The following is a 13,364-nucleotide window of genomic DNA, read 5'->3' as shown; positions in this document are numbered from 1 at the left end:
CTTCTCAGCCCAATCACCATACCCCTCGTAAAGTCGTCTGTCTGCTGGAAATGCCTCCGTTGATGGCGGCCTGGCATTTTTAGCTATACACGTGTCCTGTGGCACACGACAACACGTTCTACAATGACTGTCGGCTGAGAAATCACGGTACGAAGTGGGACATTCGCCAACGCCGTGTCCCATTTATCGTTCACTATGTGCGCAGCACAGCGGCGCATTTCACATCATGAGCATACCTTAGTGACGTCAGTCTACCCTGCAATTGGCATAAAGTTCTGACCACTCCTTCTTGGTGTTGCATTTGCTCTGTCAGTCAGTGTATGTAAAAGACATGAGGCTATTTTGTTATCTCCTCTATTAGCAATACCTTCATGACAAACGCATATAGGAAGTCTGAGTATCACCTAGGCTGACAGAGAAGTTAAAACAGCTCAACTGATGACAATAAAACTTCTGACAATGAGCAAGTGTAGGGACATTCAGTACTTGCTGCAAATCCATTGAACTAGTAGATTTTTCATTTCCTGGCATTTGAGAAAGAGCAATGTTGGCTTTCATCTTGTTTATAACACTTTCTGCTTTACATAGATGCAATTCTAGTGACTGTTTTCCCAGTACATTGTGAGGACTTTACCCTCAAATTTTGCATTGCAGTTTGTTCCAAGTTATACTAGTATCTACCCTTGGGCAGTGGAATTTCAGTTCAGGAAAAATTTTCTTAAACCCTTCTTATGGAATCTGTATCCATCATTTATCTAAAAACATTTCATTAAGTGCAAATAACACTGAATATTTAGGTTTGGACATAGAAACTATGTATTACTGACGATGCTTGTTGTTTAAAGGAGTCTAACATCTAGGTCATCGGCCCAATTATGTACTAGATCTGGCCCTTGCTTTCTTCCCTTGGTAATGACCTAATGATTTTTCATTCTGCACTCATCATCTGTATACTTGCACGGTACATTAGGTTTCCCGTTGTTTACATCACTTGTTTCTTAATCAGTAATTATCACGTCTATTTCTTTGCAGTCTACATCATACATGTTCATGAAAGTAAACCTGAATCAAGTCACCTTTCCCGTTTGGAAAACTGTACATTATAGTAATCTGCCATCTACTCGTACCTTCATGCTCCAAGGAAAACATATCGCATAAGAAAATTTTTCAGGCGTCTCCAATCTAGCATACAGAATTCCATGAAGACATGCAGTTTTGAATCTTTGTTGAGATCTCTGTATTGGAATTTGCATTTACATATTTTTTGCAAGAATGAAATTATAAAGATATAAGTTACCAAATAAATACCCAATCCCTAACCTAGATATTGGTTTCAGTTTTTTTTTTTTGTTTTTTTTTTTGTTTTTTTTTTGTTTTTTTTTGCTAGGGGCTTTACGTCGCACCGACACAGATAGGTCTTATGGCGACGATGGGATGGGAAAGGCCTAGGAGTTGGAAGGAAGCGGCCGTGGCCTTAATTAAGGTACAGCCCCAGCATTTGCCTGGTGTGAAAATGGGAAACCACGGAAAACCATCTTCAGGGCTGCCGATAGTGGGATTCGAACCTACTATCTCCCGGATGCAAGCTCACAGCCGCGCGCCTCAACGCGCACGGCCAACTCGCCCGGTTGGTTTCAGTTTTAAATCGCAATTCAGTATCATCAACTTTAACATGCAATTCACATTCCACAAGTGCTGAAGGTTTCTTCTCTTTGGATTTTGGATTAGAAGGCTCGATTACAACAAGAAAAATATATTATTTTCACTTTAAATAGCAGCTGATGTATATAATTTGGTGCCAATAAAACTTGAATCACACTGAAATGACAACTGCCAACATCAACAATATTAATTTCCATCATCTCATCAGCGATATTATCATTGTGGCGGTTAACATGCTTCAGGGGGCCATACCTGCTGGAGATAACACCAGTGCCATCTATCACCATCAGTTTCAACTTGAAGATGACTAACAGTAAAATAGCGCTGTTGAGAGGAAAATGGCCTTGGCTTAAAGCCCCTTTCTGAAGGAATATCTCAATTTTATAACTTTTGAAGCGTAACAACTACGAGAATGCCGGTCCTCAATTATTAGAATTCTTAAGAAGAATTAATAATGTTATTTGTTTTACGTACCACTAACTACTCTTTTACGGTTTTTGGAGACGCCAAGGTGCCGGAATTTAGTCCCGCAGGAGTTCTCTTACGTGCCAGTAAATCTACCGACATGAGGCTGACGTATTTGAGCACCTTCAAATACCACCGGACTGAGCCAGGATCGAACCTGCCAAGTTGGGGTCAGAAAGCCAGCGCCGTAACCGTCTGAGCCACTCAGTCTGGCAGAATTCTTAAGAAGAAAGAGAACTGGTCTTCAAAGGATGTGTTCAAAATGACTGCCACCAGCTTTGATGCATGCAGTTATATCTCCGGCAGATAGTCAAGGATTACCTTAGTGAAAAGATTGGTTGCATGGTCTTTATACCAGAGGCTGTGAATGTGCTTCCACCTGTGATCAATATAGAGGCTCTATGATTCAAATGAAGAGATTTCACCTAGGCATCAGAGTTTTGAGAGACGGCAGATGATTGGATGGCACGATGTTGGAAGGTTATATCGACAAATAACCTCACCTAGGCCGTTTTGACCAGACTGTTAAGGTGTATCAAGACCAGTGGATACGTGAGGGCATACTTTCAAGGCAGGATGCCCTCGACTCACACCAGATGAGATGATCACTTGATCCTTCGGCAAGCATGAGCAGATACAACTGTTATGGTACAGTAACACTGACACTGCCATTACAGAACCCTGTGTCTGCCCGAACCATTTCCAGATGCCTGGTTGAAGTAAATTACGTCTGACAGCGTCCAGCGCATGTCGTGCCAATGACGCCCACCCATAGTTATCTCCATTTACAGTGGTGTTGTGAACAACAATCCTACAGAGCTCGATAGCTGCAGTCGCTTAAGTGCGGCCAGTATGCAGTATTCGGGAGATAGTGGGTTCGAATCCCACTGTTGGCAGTCATGAATATGGTTTTCCATGGTTTCCCATTTTCACACGAGACAAATGCTGGGGCTGTACCTGAATTAAGGCCACGGCCACTTCCACCCTAGGCCTTTCTTATCCCATCGCTGCCATAAGACCTTTCTGTCACTAGCAAAAACAAAAACAATCCTGGACTGCTACAGAATGGAACCAGTTTGTCCTTAGCAACAAATCCAGAGTCAATGTACGTACAGACAATGGCCCTTTTTGTGTCTGGAAGCCTCATGGGGAGTGCCACAATCCTACCTTTGCTGAGGTGCTGGTCTGGGGGCCAATAAATATGACATTTTGTCACACCTAGAAGTAATACACCGGGGTGAGTTGGCTGTGCTGTTAGGGGGGACACACCTGTATGCTTGCATCCGGGAGATAGTGGGTTCGAGCCCCAATGTCAGCAGCCCTGAAAAGGTTTTTCTGTGGTTTCCCATTTTCACACGAGGCTGTACCTTAATTAAGTCCACAGCTGCTTCCTTCCTACTCCTAGGCCTTTCCTATCCCATTGTCGCCATAAGACTTATCTGTGTCAGTGGGACGTAAAACAAACTGTAAAAAAGAAAAAGTAATACAAGCTGACAGCACAGCGATACGTGGAGTGTACCCTGTGGCCGCATGTGTTGCCAGTCATGGCAGGACTTGCAAGAGGCACTTCCCAACAGAATAATGCTTCGCTGCACACAGCAAAGGTATCAGGTAATGATGACATTGTTGCATCACCGATGAAGGATATCTTAGAAGCTGTTCTGCCAATACTAACTCATATTTAACTACTGCCTGACAAACTGAGTAGAATGTCTGGAAAGATGCACCAATTCAACCCATCCCTAAGAGCTCGAAGTTAGATTCTCCTTCACATTATCGTCCAATATCCATCCTACCACCCTTATCCGAGGTGTTTGAAAGTCCAATTCACACACAACTTACTGAATTACTTTACAAGCATTCCCTCCAAAACCCCTTTCAATCCAGTTTCAGAAAAGGATACAGTAATGCAGCATCTTTACTACGAGTGACTGATGATATAAGATGTGCAATGGACCAATTGAACACAAATGTACTGACATCATTGAATCTCAGTAATGCCTTTGACACTCAACCTCAGTTACTACTGCAGAAACTTCCGAGAACTAAATCTTAAATTTTAACAGTGTGTCACTTCGGTCTTCTTCCTCTTATACTGAAAATTGTCAGCAACATACTGTATGACAGTGAACAATGTGAATTCAGGATGGCAAATGAAGTCCCTCTGTGTCCCTCAGAGGTAAGTCCTTGGACTACTGTTATTTAACACCAAAAAATGACATATCAGAAGCTTTTAAACTTTACAAATTGCAAGTGTTACACAGATTTATAGATTTACTACCATTAAGAAGAGTGATATAGATATTGGAATTATTAGAATAAATTTCGTCCTACAACATCTTAGCAACTATGTAAATAAAAACAGCTTATAAATAAACCCGAATAAAAGTAAAGTAGTTATTGGTACCAGTGAAAACCTATATTCTCGCAAGCAACAGGATATCCCTCCAATAATTTTAATAAAATCATACTGCACTTTACAGCTGTGACTAACTTAGGAATTATTATGGCCGAGACAGTAATTGGGCTCAACAGGTGATTAAATGAAATTGCATATGGCTTTTAGTGCCGGGAGTGTCCGAGGACAAGTTCGACTTGCCAGATGCAGGTCTTTAACTTGACGTCTGTTCCAGAAAGTGTCCGCACAAACTGTCCCACACTAGCATTGCTGGGCGTTGAAGCAGTGCCCCTAGCCGTGGTCCCACACCGTACGGACCCAGTCCTGGACAAGAGCTGTATCCAGCCATCCTTTCTCTTGAACCCATAAGAGAATGCCTTTGGGAAATTTCGCTTTAGACACTGTTTTTCCTTTTGAAAATAACGTACAGTGGCAATTTTCTTTCCCCTGTGGTTATTGCTCGCTTGACAGTGCAATGCTGTTTTTCACACCCAGCTGAATGTACAAGTAGGCTAGATTCTCCCTTCTTATTGATAGTGGTGTTGAATGGCATGTTGAAATTTGTCGGGTTTGATCTGCATTGCCAATCTGAGATAAGAGGTAATTATTTTTTTTCTACATTGCTATCAAATGGCGATGTAAATATATGATTTTGTCGCTGAAATCACTTGGTATTCTCTGACAGAGAGATGTTCGCCTTCGCAGACACAATCCCTTACGTGCCATGAATCCACGGATCCAACCCCGGTTCACTTTCAGATCCGAACAACTTTTAACGTAATGAAGCAACTCGTCTTCCGGCTTAGGAAACTTACCAGTTTTCGGCCCTCTGAATGCCTTACGTGTTCGGTTGGTGGTTTCTAGTGCAGCTTACTGTTTAAACCAGTCACAAACTCAGTCACACTGAATTCTCGACCGGCAGCTCTATTACCATGTTCTTCAGCATATTTTATCACTCTGAGTTTAAACCCTGCCGTATAACTCCAACATTTCTCCATAACTTAAAGATCGACCTACACGAAAAAACTTAACTGAGAAACAAAAATGAAGCGTGAAGACAGAATACTGGTACTTGTCGACAATACAACAGATGGGCAATACCCAATACCGTGATCACTTGACTGCCTGGACAGGGAAACACTCCCAGTTCACGTGATCAGCTCTGCCAGACTGGTAGCGAAAGCATATTGACAAAGACTGAACAGTGAGAGGGATGGGTGAGTGCAACTGACTGGATAGGAATGCAGCCTTAGAGGTGGAGGTTTGTGAGTTAGGTATTTTTGCTACAATAGCTAGCCTCAACCATTCTGCAGGTAGAAAGAAATGCAGCTCCTTCTTGTACTGTCATATAGAAAGTACCGTAGCAGCTGGTACAGTCCCGATATTTAATGTAGGCACGTCCACAGAATACCCAAACTTTATTTCGTGTAGGTACCTTATGTCTTTATGACAATGTCAGAATTTAATGAGAGTTGTGTGTGGGTATTTTTTGCCTGGAATTTCAAATGTTAAAAATGGGGTTTGAGATATACACAGTGGAGAGTTATACTGTATTTGCTTGCATATATTCTACTTTGTTCATCTTTCTCCTTAAAACTAGAATAAGATATTGTCTTGATGAACTCTTCTTCCTTTCTTTAATGAAAAATTTTCCTATATGTTACTATATCCATGTATCCTCCAGGAGTCCCCTAATATGCCCAGCATGGCACAAATAAGCGATGATTGCGCACTCTTGATTATTTTTGTAATGCTGGTTCTTCTATTATGTAACTTTGAATGTTACTACAGTTCGGAATCAGAATAGTTGAGGTGCCCGCTGGCCCTTTCTAACTTAAGCTCATTAGCCTTACTATCACATCTTGACCTATAGAGGAATAAATGTACTTCGAACGGAATCAATATTTCAAACGGAAAAAAGGACACTACACTTCCCAATCCTACCCCTTTCCCATTCTTGTCACCAAAAACCTTCAATGTTAGTGCAACATTAAACCACTAGCAAGGGAAAAAAAAGGGGTGAAAGGTACAGATCATTAAATATTGCTACACCAATCAAATTCTTCTATACACTTCTAGAAAAAAACAATAATACATACTCAGCACTTGACTGTTGACAACCTCTGGAATTTCACACCACAGGGTTCGATGCTGCCCTTCACGGGGCCGTATAAGTTCCATGGCGGAGGGTCGGCTAGGCATCTTTGGTCCCTTGTCTCCTATTTCCTCATAGCCGTCTGAATCAAAGTCACTGTTCACACCCCACTGAGCCCTCTGAAAGATTACAAACAAATGTTGGAAACAACAAAAGGTAATGCAAACTTTGAGCCAACCAACGAATGCTGCACTCTGTATCTGTTTCATATATTCAAGCACAGAATTAGTTACTACACTGTACCCCAGAGAGCCTGGAAGAATTGGTTGCTGGTGAAAAATGTACTCTCTGATGTCAGAAAATATACAGATTAGTTTCATATAAATGTAGTTTGTACAGAGTGCAATAATGTGCACGATAATTGTTTTTTTCACTTTTGTTAATTATGACCACATTATATCTATACAAACCAATAAATATGCAATTGTAAAGCAAGTTGAAATAACCACAAAATACAGAAGATAGGGGTACTGTTAACCAGCTAGAACCACACCCCACACAATTATTGTCCTAGATGCATTAGATTTCTTAGTAAGTAGTTCAGTCATGACTACGAGTTTTTAGTTTTTGTTAAACAGCAATAAAACGAAAAATCGTATTTAAAGGTTAGGATGGTTTTATTTTCATGTATTACAAGTTTCGTGTTGTACAGCAGTGAATTCAAACAACAAACTAACGAAAATTCTATGAATAATATCACAAACAGCACAATCTGCAAAATAAAAAAAACTTTTATAAATATTTTTCCATAACACTCCAAAGATTCTTGTCCACAAGCCGATATTCAAATTTTCTGGTGTAAATTTGAGAATGATCAATTGTATCGTTTCTCAAGGGGCAATCAATACTACGGTATATCGTCGATAGTCTCGTTACACTGCGACTATGTTGGATGCTAGCAGTGTGGCCAGTAGTGAAGAGCTGTTATCTCGTGGCATGAATCGTTCTGCTGGGTACCTCAAAATAGTTACGTGATTGTTTATCGAAGTGGGAACTCAGTTTGCCTCCTGTTACAACGGTAGCGAGTGTAATTCGTACTAAAGAATTCTACATACCGTAATTTTAAAAAAGTGCACAAATTGTGCTTTATCACTGAAGCTGGTGTGTTATTTACGTGAATCAGTTGGCTACCACGTTTTCGTCATGGTAGTTCCGAACTTAGCAGTAAGCAAAGATGAGATATTATGAAAGAATTCAGAAATAAATTTTGTGTGTGGTTACGATTTTATACTGGCATGTGACTACAGTCAACCATGTGATAAGTGTTTGTTACTGGATATTGCAAAATTGGGTTTTAAAATGCTGAAGGTAGCAGTTTCTGCTACAGACAGTCTTAAAGAATATAAGAATGAAGGACTTATAATTTCTCATGCTATTCTTATGTGCAAATATTGTGACTGTCAGATTATCACAGGAAAGATGCTTTAGACAAACACTGCAAATCGGAGAAGCATTCAAAATGCAGAGAAACTCTGCATCTTGAAGTTGGTGTTAATAGAGTGACCACTTTGAAAGAAACATGATCAAATGCTAGTCGTGTGAAGGATTCAAAAGAAGTTTATTTACGACATACCTACTATGTTCGTGAAAGCTAACATACCAGTAGAAAAAAATAGACAATCCTGCTACCCATACTTTGCTTGATGAGTATGATCGTAGAAGTGGAGATTTAGTATCAGCAAATCAGATCTGTCAGAAAACACCCCCATTATCAGTGAAAGGAGGAAGGAGGAAATTAAGGCAGAGCAAAAAAAAAAAAAACCAGTATTTCTGCTATGTGACAAAACAATTGACAAGAAGGGTAGGTGTGTTTAACATCCTACTTCATCCATCAGTACCATCAACTGAAATGAACACCCATCTGGCTACCTCTGTTCTTCTAGATACTGCCAATAGCGCAAATTGCACTGATGCTATATTAGACACTTCTAATTCCTACAAAATTAAATGGGAGTGTGTAGTGGCAGTAGATATGGACTCTGCATGCTACATGACAACATGTGTAATTTCTCTTCAAGGACCGATTACCCTGCCAGGAATCGAACCTGGGACCCCTGTGACCAAAGGCCACCACACGAACCATTTAGCCATTGAGCCAGACTAGTGTAGTGTAGTTATATTATAAATTATCATGCTTACTGTAGGATGCATAATATTTGTCCAGTAGGGGAAAAACCTCTTCTGTTAGCACCTAGGTGGAAATAATAATAATAATAATAATAATAATAATAATAATAATAATAATAATAATAATAATAATAATAATAATAATAATAATAATAATAATAATCTACATATTTAGCGTTGTTGTGTAATCCTTGTGGAGTCATTCTAAATTTCGAACTTTAACAGCAATTTTCATTTTCATTTGCATGTAGTAATAATTTACTGTAATTCAGATACATGGGTTGATTATTTAATAATGGCAACTGTTTTTTATTTAAAAACATAGCATACTTACAAAGTTAGGCGTTTTACAGGCCTTCGAAGTAATTGCTACCATTGTGTTACACTCGTTCCTAGCAATGTGGAAGCCGCTGGACACCGTTGAGAGCGCCTGATCTCTGGGGGTCGCGAACGGAGCGGTCGATGGCCTGGAGAATGTCGTCCACTGTGCGGAAGCGAACCCCTCGAAGTGGTGCTTTCATTTCAGGAATGAGATCATAGTAGCAGGGTCTGAGATCAGGAGAGTAAATGGGGTAGTAAAGCACTTCCCCGCCCCAGCGATTGAACAACTCAGTCAAAGCTTTTGCTGCATGCAGCCTTGTACTGTCATGCAGAACGATGTGTGGGTTATTCAGGAAGTGTCCTCATTTCCTTCTTAGAGCTGCTACCAGGTTTGTTTGCAAAAATGCACGGTAATACTCCGCATTAACAGTACGTCCTTGAGGGATGGTATGTTTTATGATAACACCATCCCAGTCACAGGCAACGATTAGCATGGCTTTCACACTGGTTCTGGTCGGCCAAAACCTTACTTTTCGCAGTGAGCCGTGATGACTCCAATCGTTCGATTGGCGTTTCAGTTGCGGATCATAAGCTATGGCCCAGATCTCATCAAAAGTGATTATACACCATAAACTCGTTGGCTGAATGGGCAGCATACTGGCCTTCAGTTCAGTGTCCCAGGTTCGATTCCTGGCCAGGTCGGGGATTTTAACCTTCATTGGTTAATGCCATTGGCCCGGGGGCTGGGTTTTTGTGCTGTCCCCAACATCCCTGCAACGCGCACACTACACATAATACTATCCTCCACCACAATAACACGGTTACCTACACATGGCAGATGCCGCCCACCTTCATCGGAGGGTCTGCCTTACAAGGGCTGCATTCGGCTAGAAATAGCCACACTAAATTATTATTATTATTATTATTATTATTATTATTATTATTATTATTATTATTATTATTATTATTATTATTATCCACCGTAAGAAGGCCACACCTTCGCGTTCATAGTGCTCCAAGTACGTACGAACTGAGTCACATCACAGCCTTTTTTAATGTTCAGTCAAATCATGTGGAACCTATTTGGAGGCGATTTTCTGCATTCCCAGCTGTTTCCCCCCCCCCAGTATTTGCAGTAGAGCCGAAGGCACCAACCTTTTATCGTTGGCCAGTTCACGAATTGTGGAGTTCCGATCCGCCAGCACTAACGCGTTCACATTCTGCACATCATCACCACTTACTGCAGGATGACCAGGCTGCGGCATGACTGTCACATTTTGTCATCCGTCTTTGAAGGCCTTGACCCACCATGCTACAGTATGGTAAGGTAATTCACTTTCACCCCAAGCCTCCTGAAATCCTTCATAACACTGCCTTGCATTACGACCTCTAGTGCAATCAACTTTCAACCAGCTCCTCTGATCTTGCTTCAAAATCATTACAGCTGTACTCCACGAGCATGTGCTAAAAATTGCATTCTTGTTGTTGTCGCTGCACACGTGTATGGCGTGTGGAGGGATAGTTCATTTACGCAGAGGGAAGGTGGGTATCTAATCTACTTCAGGTATACATTATATTGCCTGGCAATGATTCACGGCATTGTTACAGCATAGTTGCCACTATTAAAAAATCAACTCATGTACATCTAAACGCAGTACTGTAGTATAGTTATTTTATCAGAAATTACTGTGCTTATTTTATTATTGCAGAATATTGGTGTAGTAAAGGAAAAACCTTTCTAGAAATTTAGCTCTTACTAGAATTCTATTGTTGCGATTAAAATAGGTTTAACTGCAGTTTAGATTCCTACTAGACAGTATCTTGCTTTCTTTTTCTGTGTTGTAGTAGAAGTAGTAGTATGTCTATACCTATATGTATTTAGTGTGGCTACACATTTCTTTAGTTAGCCTCTTACTCCTAGTATTTTATAATCAAGACACATCTAAGTAGAATAATTGTAGTGTAGTAATTTTTTCAGTTCTGCATGCGTATTTGTCATGGAATCTTTTGCGTACTATAACATTATTTCCTTGCTCTGACATACATACATACATTTATTCATAGAATGTACTATTTTATTTCTGTTGATATTTCCACATTATTTCCCATTTCTTTGAAGACATAAAAGAATGGCTGAAGAGGCAGCTGTAAAGACTGTGGGTCTGAGTGGGAACTAAAGAAGATGAGGGAAGAGATAGTGAGTTTGAAGGAGGTAATTACTTGGTTTTAGTTTGTTAATTTGCTTTACATCACGCAGAGATAGATAGGTCTAATGGCGATGATGGGATAGGAAAGGGCTAGGTGTGGAATGAAAGAGGTCGTGGCCGTAACTAAGGTACAGCCCCAGCATTTTCCTGGAGTGAAAATGAAAATCCTTGGAAAAACAATCTTCAGGGCTGCCAACAGTGGGGTTTGAACCCATTCTCTCCTGAATGCAAGCTCACAGCTGCACGACCATAACTGCACGGTAAACTCACAGGGAAAAATTAGACTTTTAACGAAGAACAGGAGTGAAGATAGGTCTCTCTCAATCAATGTTCAGAATGCGGTACATAGGCAAGAGGGAGAGGAAGGAAGGGGAAATATTGGTGAAGATAGGCGGGCTAATTTAAGGGGAAGGAAAATGAGGGCTAAGGATTTCCCTCACGGATTGGATGCGGGAGAGGTATCTGCGAGGAATCGGTATGAGTCACTGCAGGTAGATCAGCAAAGGGAAGATGGAGTTCAGGAAAGGATTACAGAGCAGGGGCACTGCAAGAGGCAAGGGAATGGTAGGATAGGTAAATTTTGAGTAGAGGACAGGAAGAGGGAGATGGTAAAGGATAGTGAGAGGGAGAGAAGGAAGGAGGAAGTATGTTCTGCAGACCCCAGGGAAGTTAACCAGGAAAAGAGGGTGTGTTTGAGGTTCTGGTCATGGTTCACTCAATTGTTAGACATGTAAGAAAGTGCATGGAGGGAAAGGAACTACAGTAGAGTGTTATCCAGGAATTACGTTAGGGCAGATGTTGAGGAAAACAGAAGGGAAGGAGGAGGGTAATGAGAAGATGGTAACCTTCCACATTGATAATAAAGTAAGGCAAGCAGGAATAGGTTCTAACATAGTTGGGGATGTGTGGGATCTGGTTACAGCAGCACGGAAGAAGTTTAAGGAAACAGACATTGTTATAACTGGGACCCTGTAGGAGAGATACTGACTGAAGGATGACTGGGGATTTATGGAATGGGTATTTGAAAAACTGGGAGTGAGATTTATAGATCCCAATGGGTGGGTAGGAGATAGAGATCTACTCTCAGATGGACTTCACTTCAACCACAATAGTACATATAAGTTAGGGAGTTTGTTTTTATAGGGAGGTACATTCATGGAAACAGGATGGACTATGAAGCAGTGATGACAGGGTAGGAAACATGAAATTGTGTATCACATAAAAAATTATTAGTATTAAACTGTAGAAGTATTGTAATAATAATAATGTTATTTGATTTACATCCCACTAACTACTTTTTAAGGTTTTTGGAGACGCCGAGGTACCAGAATTTAGTCCCACATGAGTTCTTTTACATGCCCGTAAATCTAATTCAAATACCACCGGACTGAGCGAGGATCGAACCTGCCAAGTTGGGGTCAGAAGGCCAGTGCCTCAACCGTTCGAGCCACTCAGCCCGGCATAGAAGTATTGTAAAGAAAGGAGTAGAATTAAATAATGTAACAGGCGTATATATTTACAAGATATTGTAATAGGAATTTAATCATGGCTGGTAAGTGGTATTATGGATGTGGAAATTTTCTCACAAAAGTGGAGTGTTTATTTGTAGAGAAGATAAGAGGCGGAGTATTCATACTGGTGAAAGAAGAATTTGTAAGCTAAGAAAAAGTTAAGGATGAGAAAAATGAATTTCTAGGTTTAACGCTTATCTCTAAAGATAAAAGGCAACTTTATGCTTTTGGGGTGTACATGCTAGAGCTGACACAGGAATTATTTGATAAGATAATCAGCTATGTGGGGAACGACACAGAAAGGAACTTCATTGTAGTGGATGATCTGAACTTAAAAAATGTTAACTGGGAAGGGAACATGAACAACTGAAAGAATGACCAACAAATGGTGAATAAGTTAATATAGGAAAGACAGCTGAATCAGAAAGTGATGGAACCAACTAGAGGGGAAAATATTCTAGACATGATGCTGATAAAACCAGATGACCTCTATAGAGAAACAGACGTGATGGATGGTA

At 40.5% G+C, this 13,364-nt stretch overlaps 1 protein-coding gene across 1 annotated transcript in view; it reads right to left on the bottom strand.

Moving 5' to 3' along the window:
* Exn (Ephexin) overlaps positions 1-13,364 on the bottom strand; it is a 256,905-nt gene that overhangs the window by 43,317 nt on the left and 200,224 nt on the right. Inside the window, exon 11 of the mRNA XM_068226056.1 lies at positions 6,625-6,799. Coding sequence (XP_068082157.1) covers positions 6,625-6,799 — 175 coding nt within the window. The remainder of the gene's footprint in view (positions 1-6,624; positions 6,800-13,364) is intronic.

The sequence above is a fragment of the Anabrus simplex genome, chromosome 2 (genome assembly GCF_040414725.1).
Source record: "Anabrus simplex isolate iqAnaSimp1 chromosome 2, ASM4041472v1, whole genome shotgun sequence".
Classification (NCBI taxonomy): Eukaryota; Metazoa; Arthropoda; class Insecta; order Orthoptera; family Tettigoniidae; genus Anabrus; species Anabrus simplex.
The sequence above is the reverse complement of the archived record's forward strand: the minus strand, read 5'-3'. Positions and strand labels throughout refer to the sequence as shown.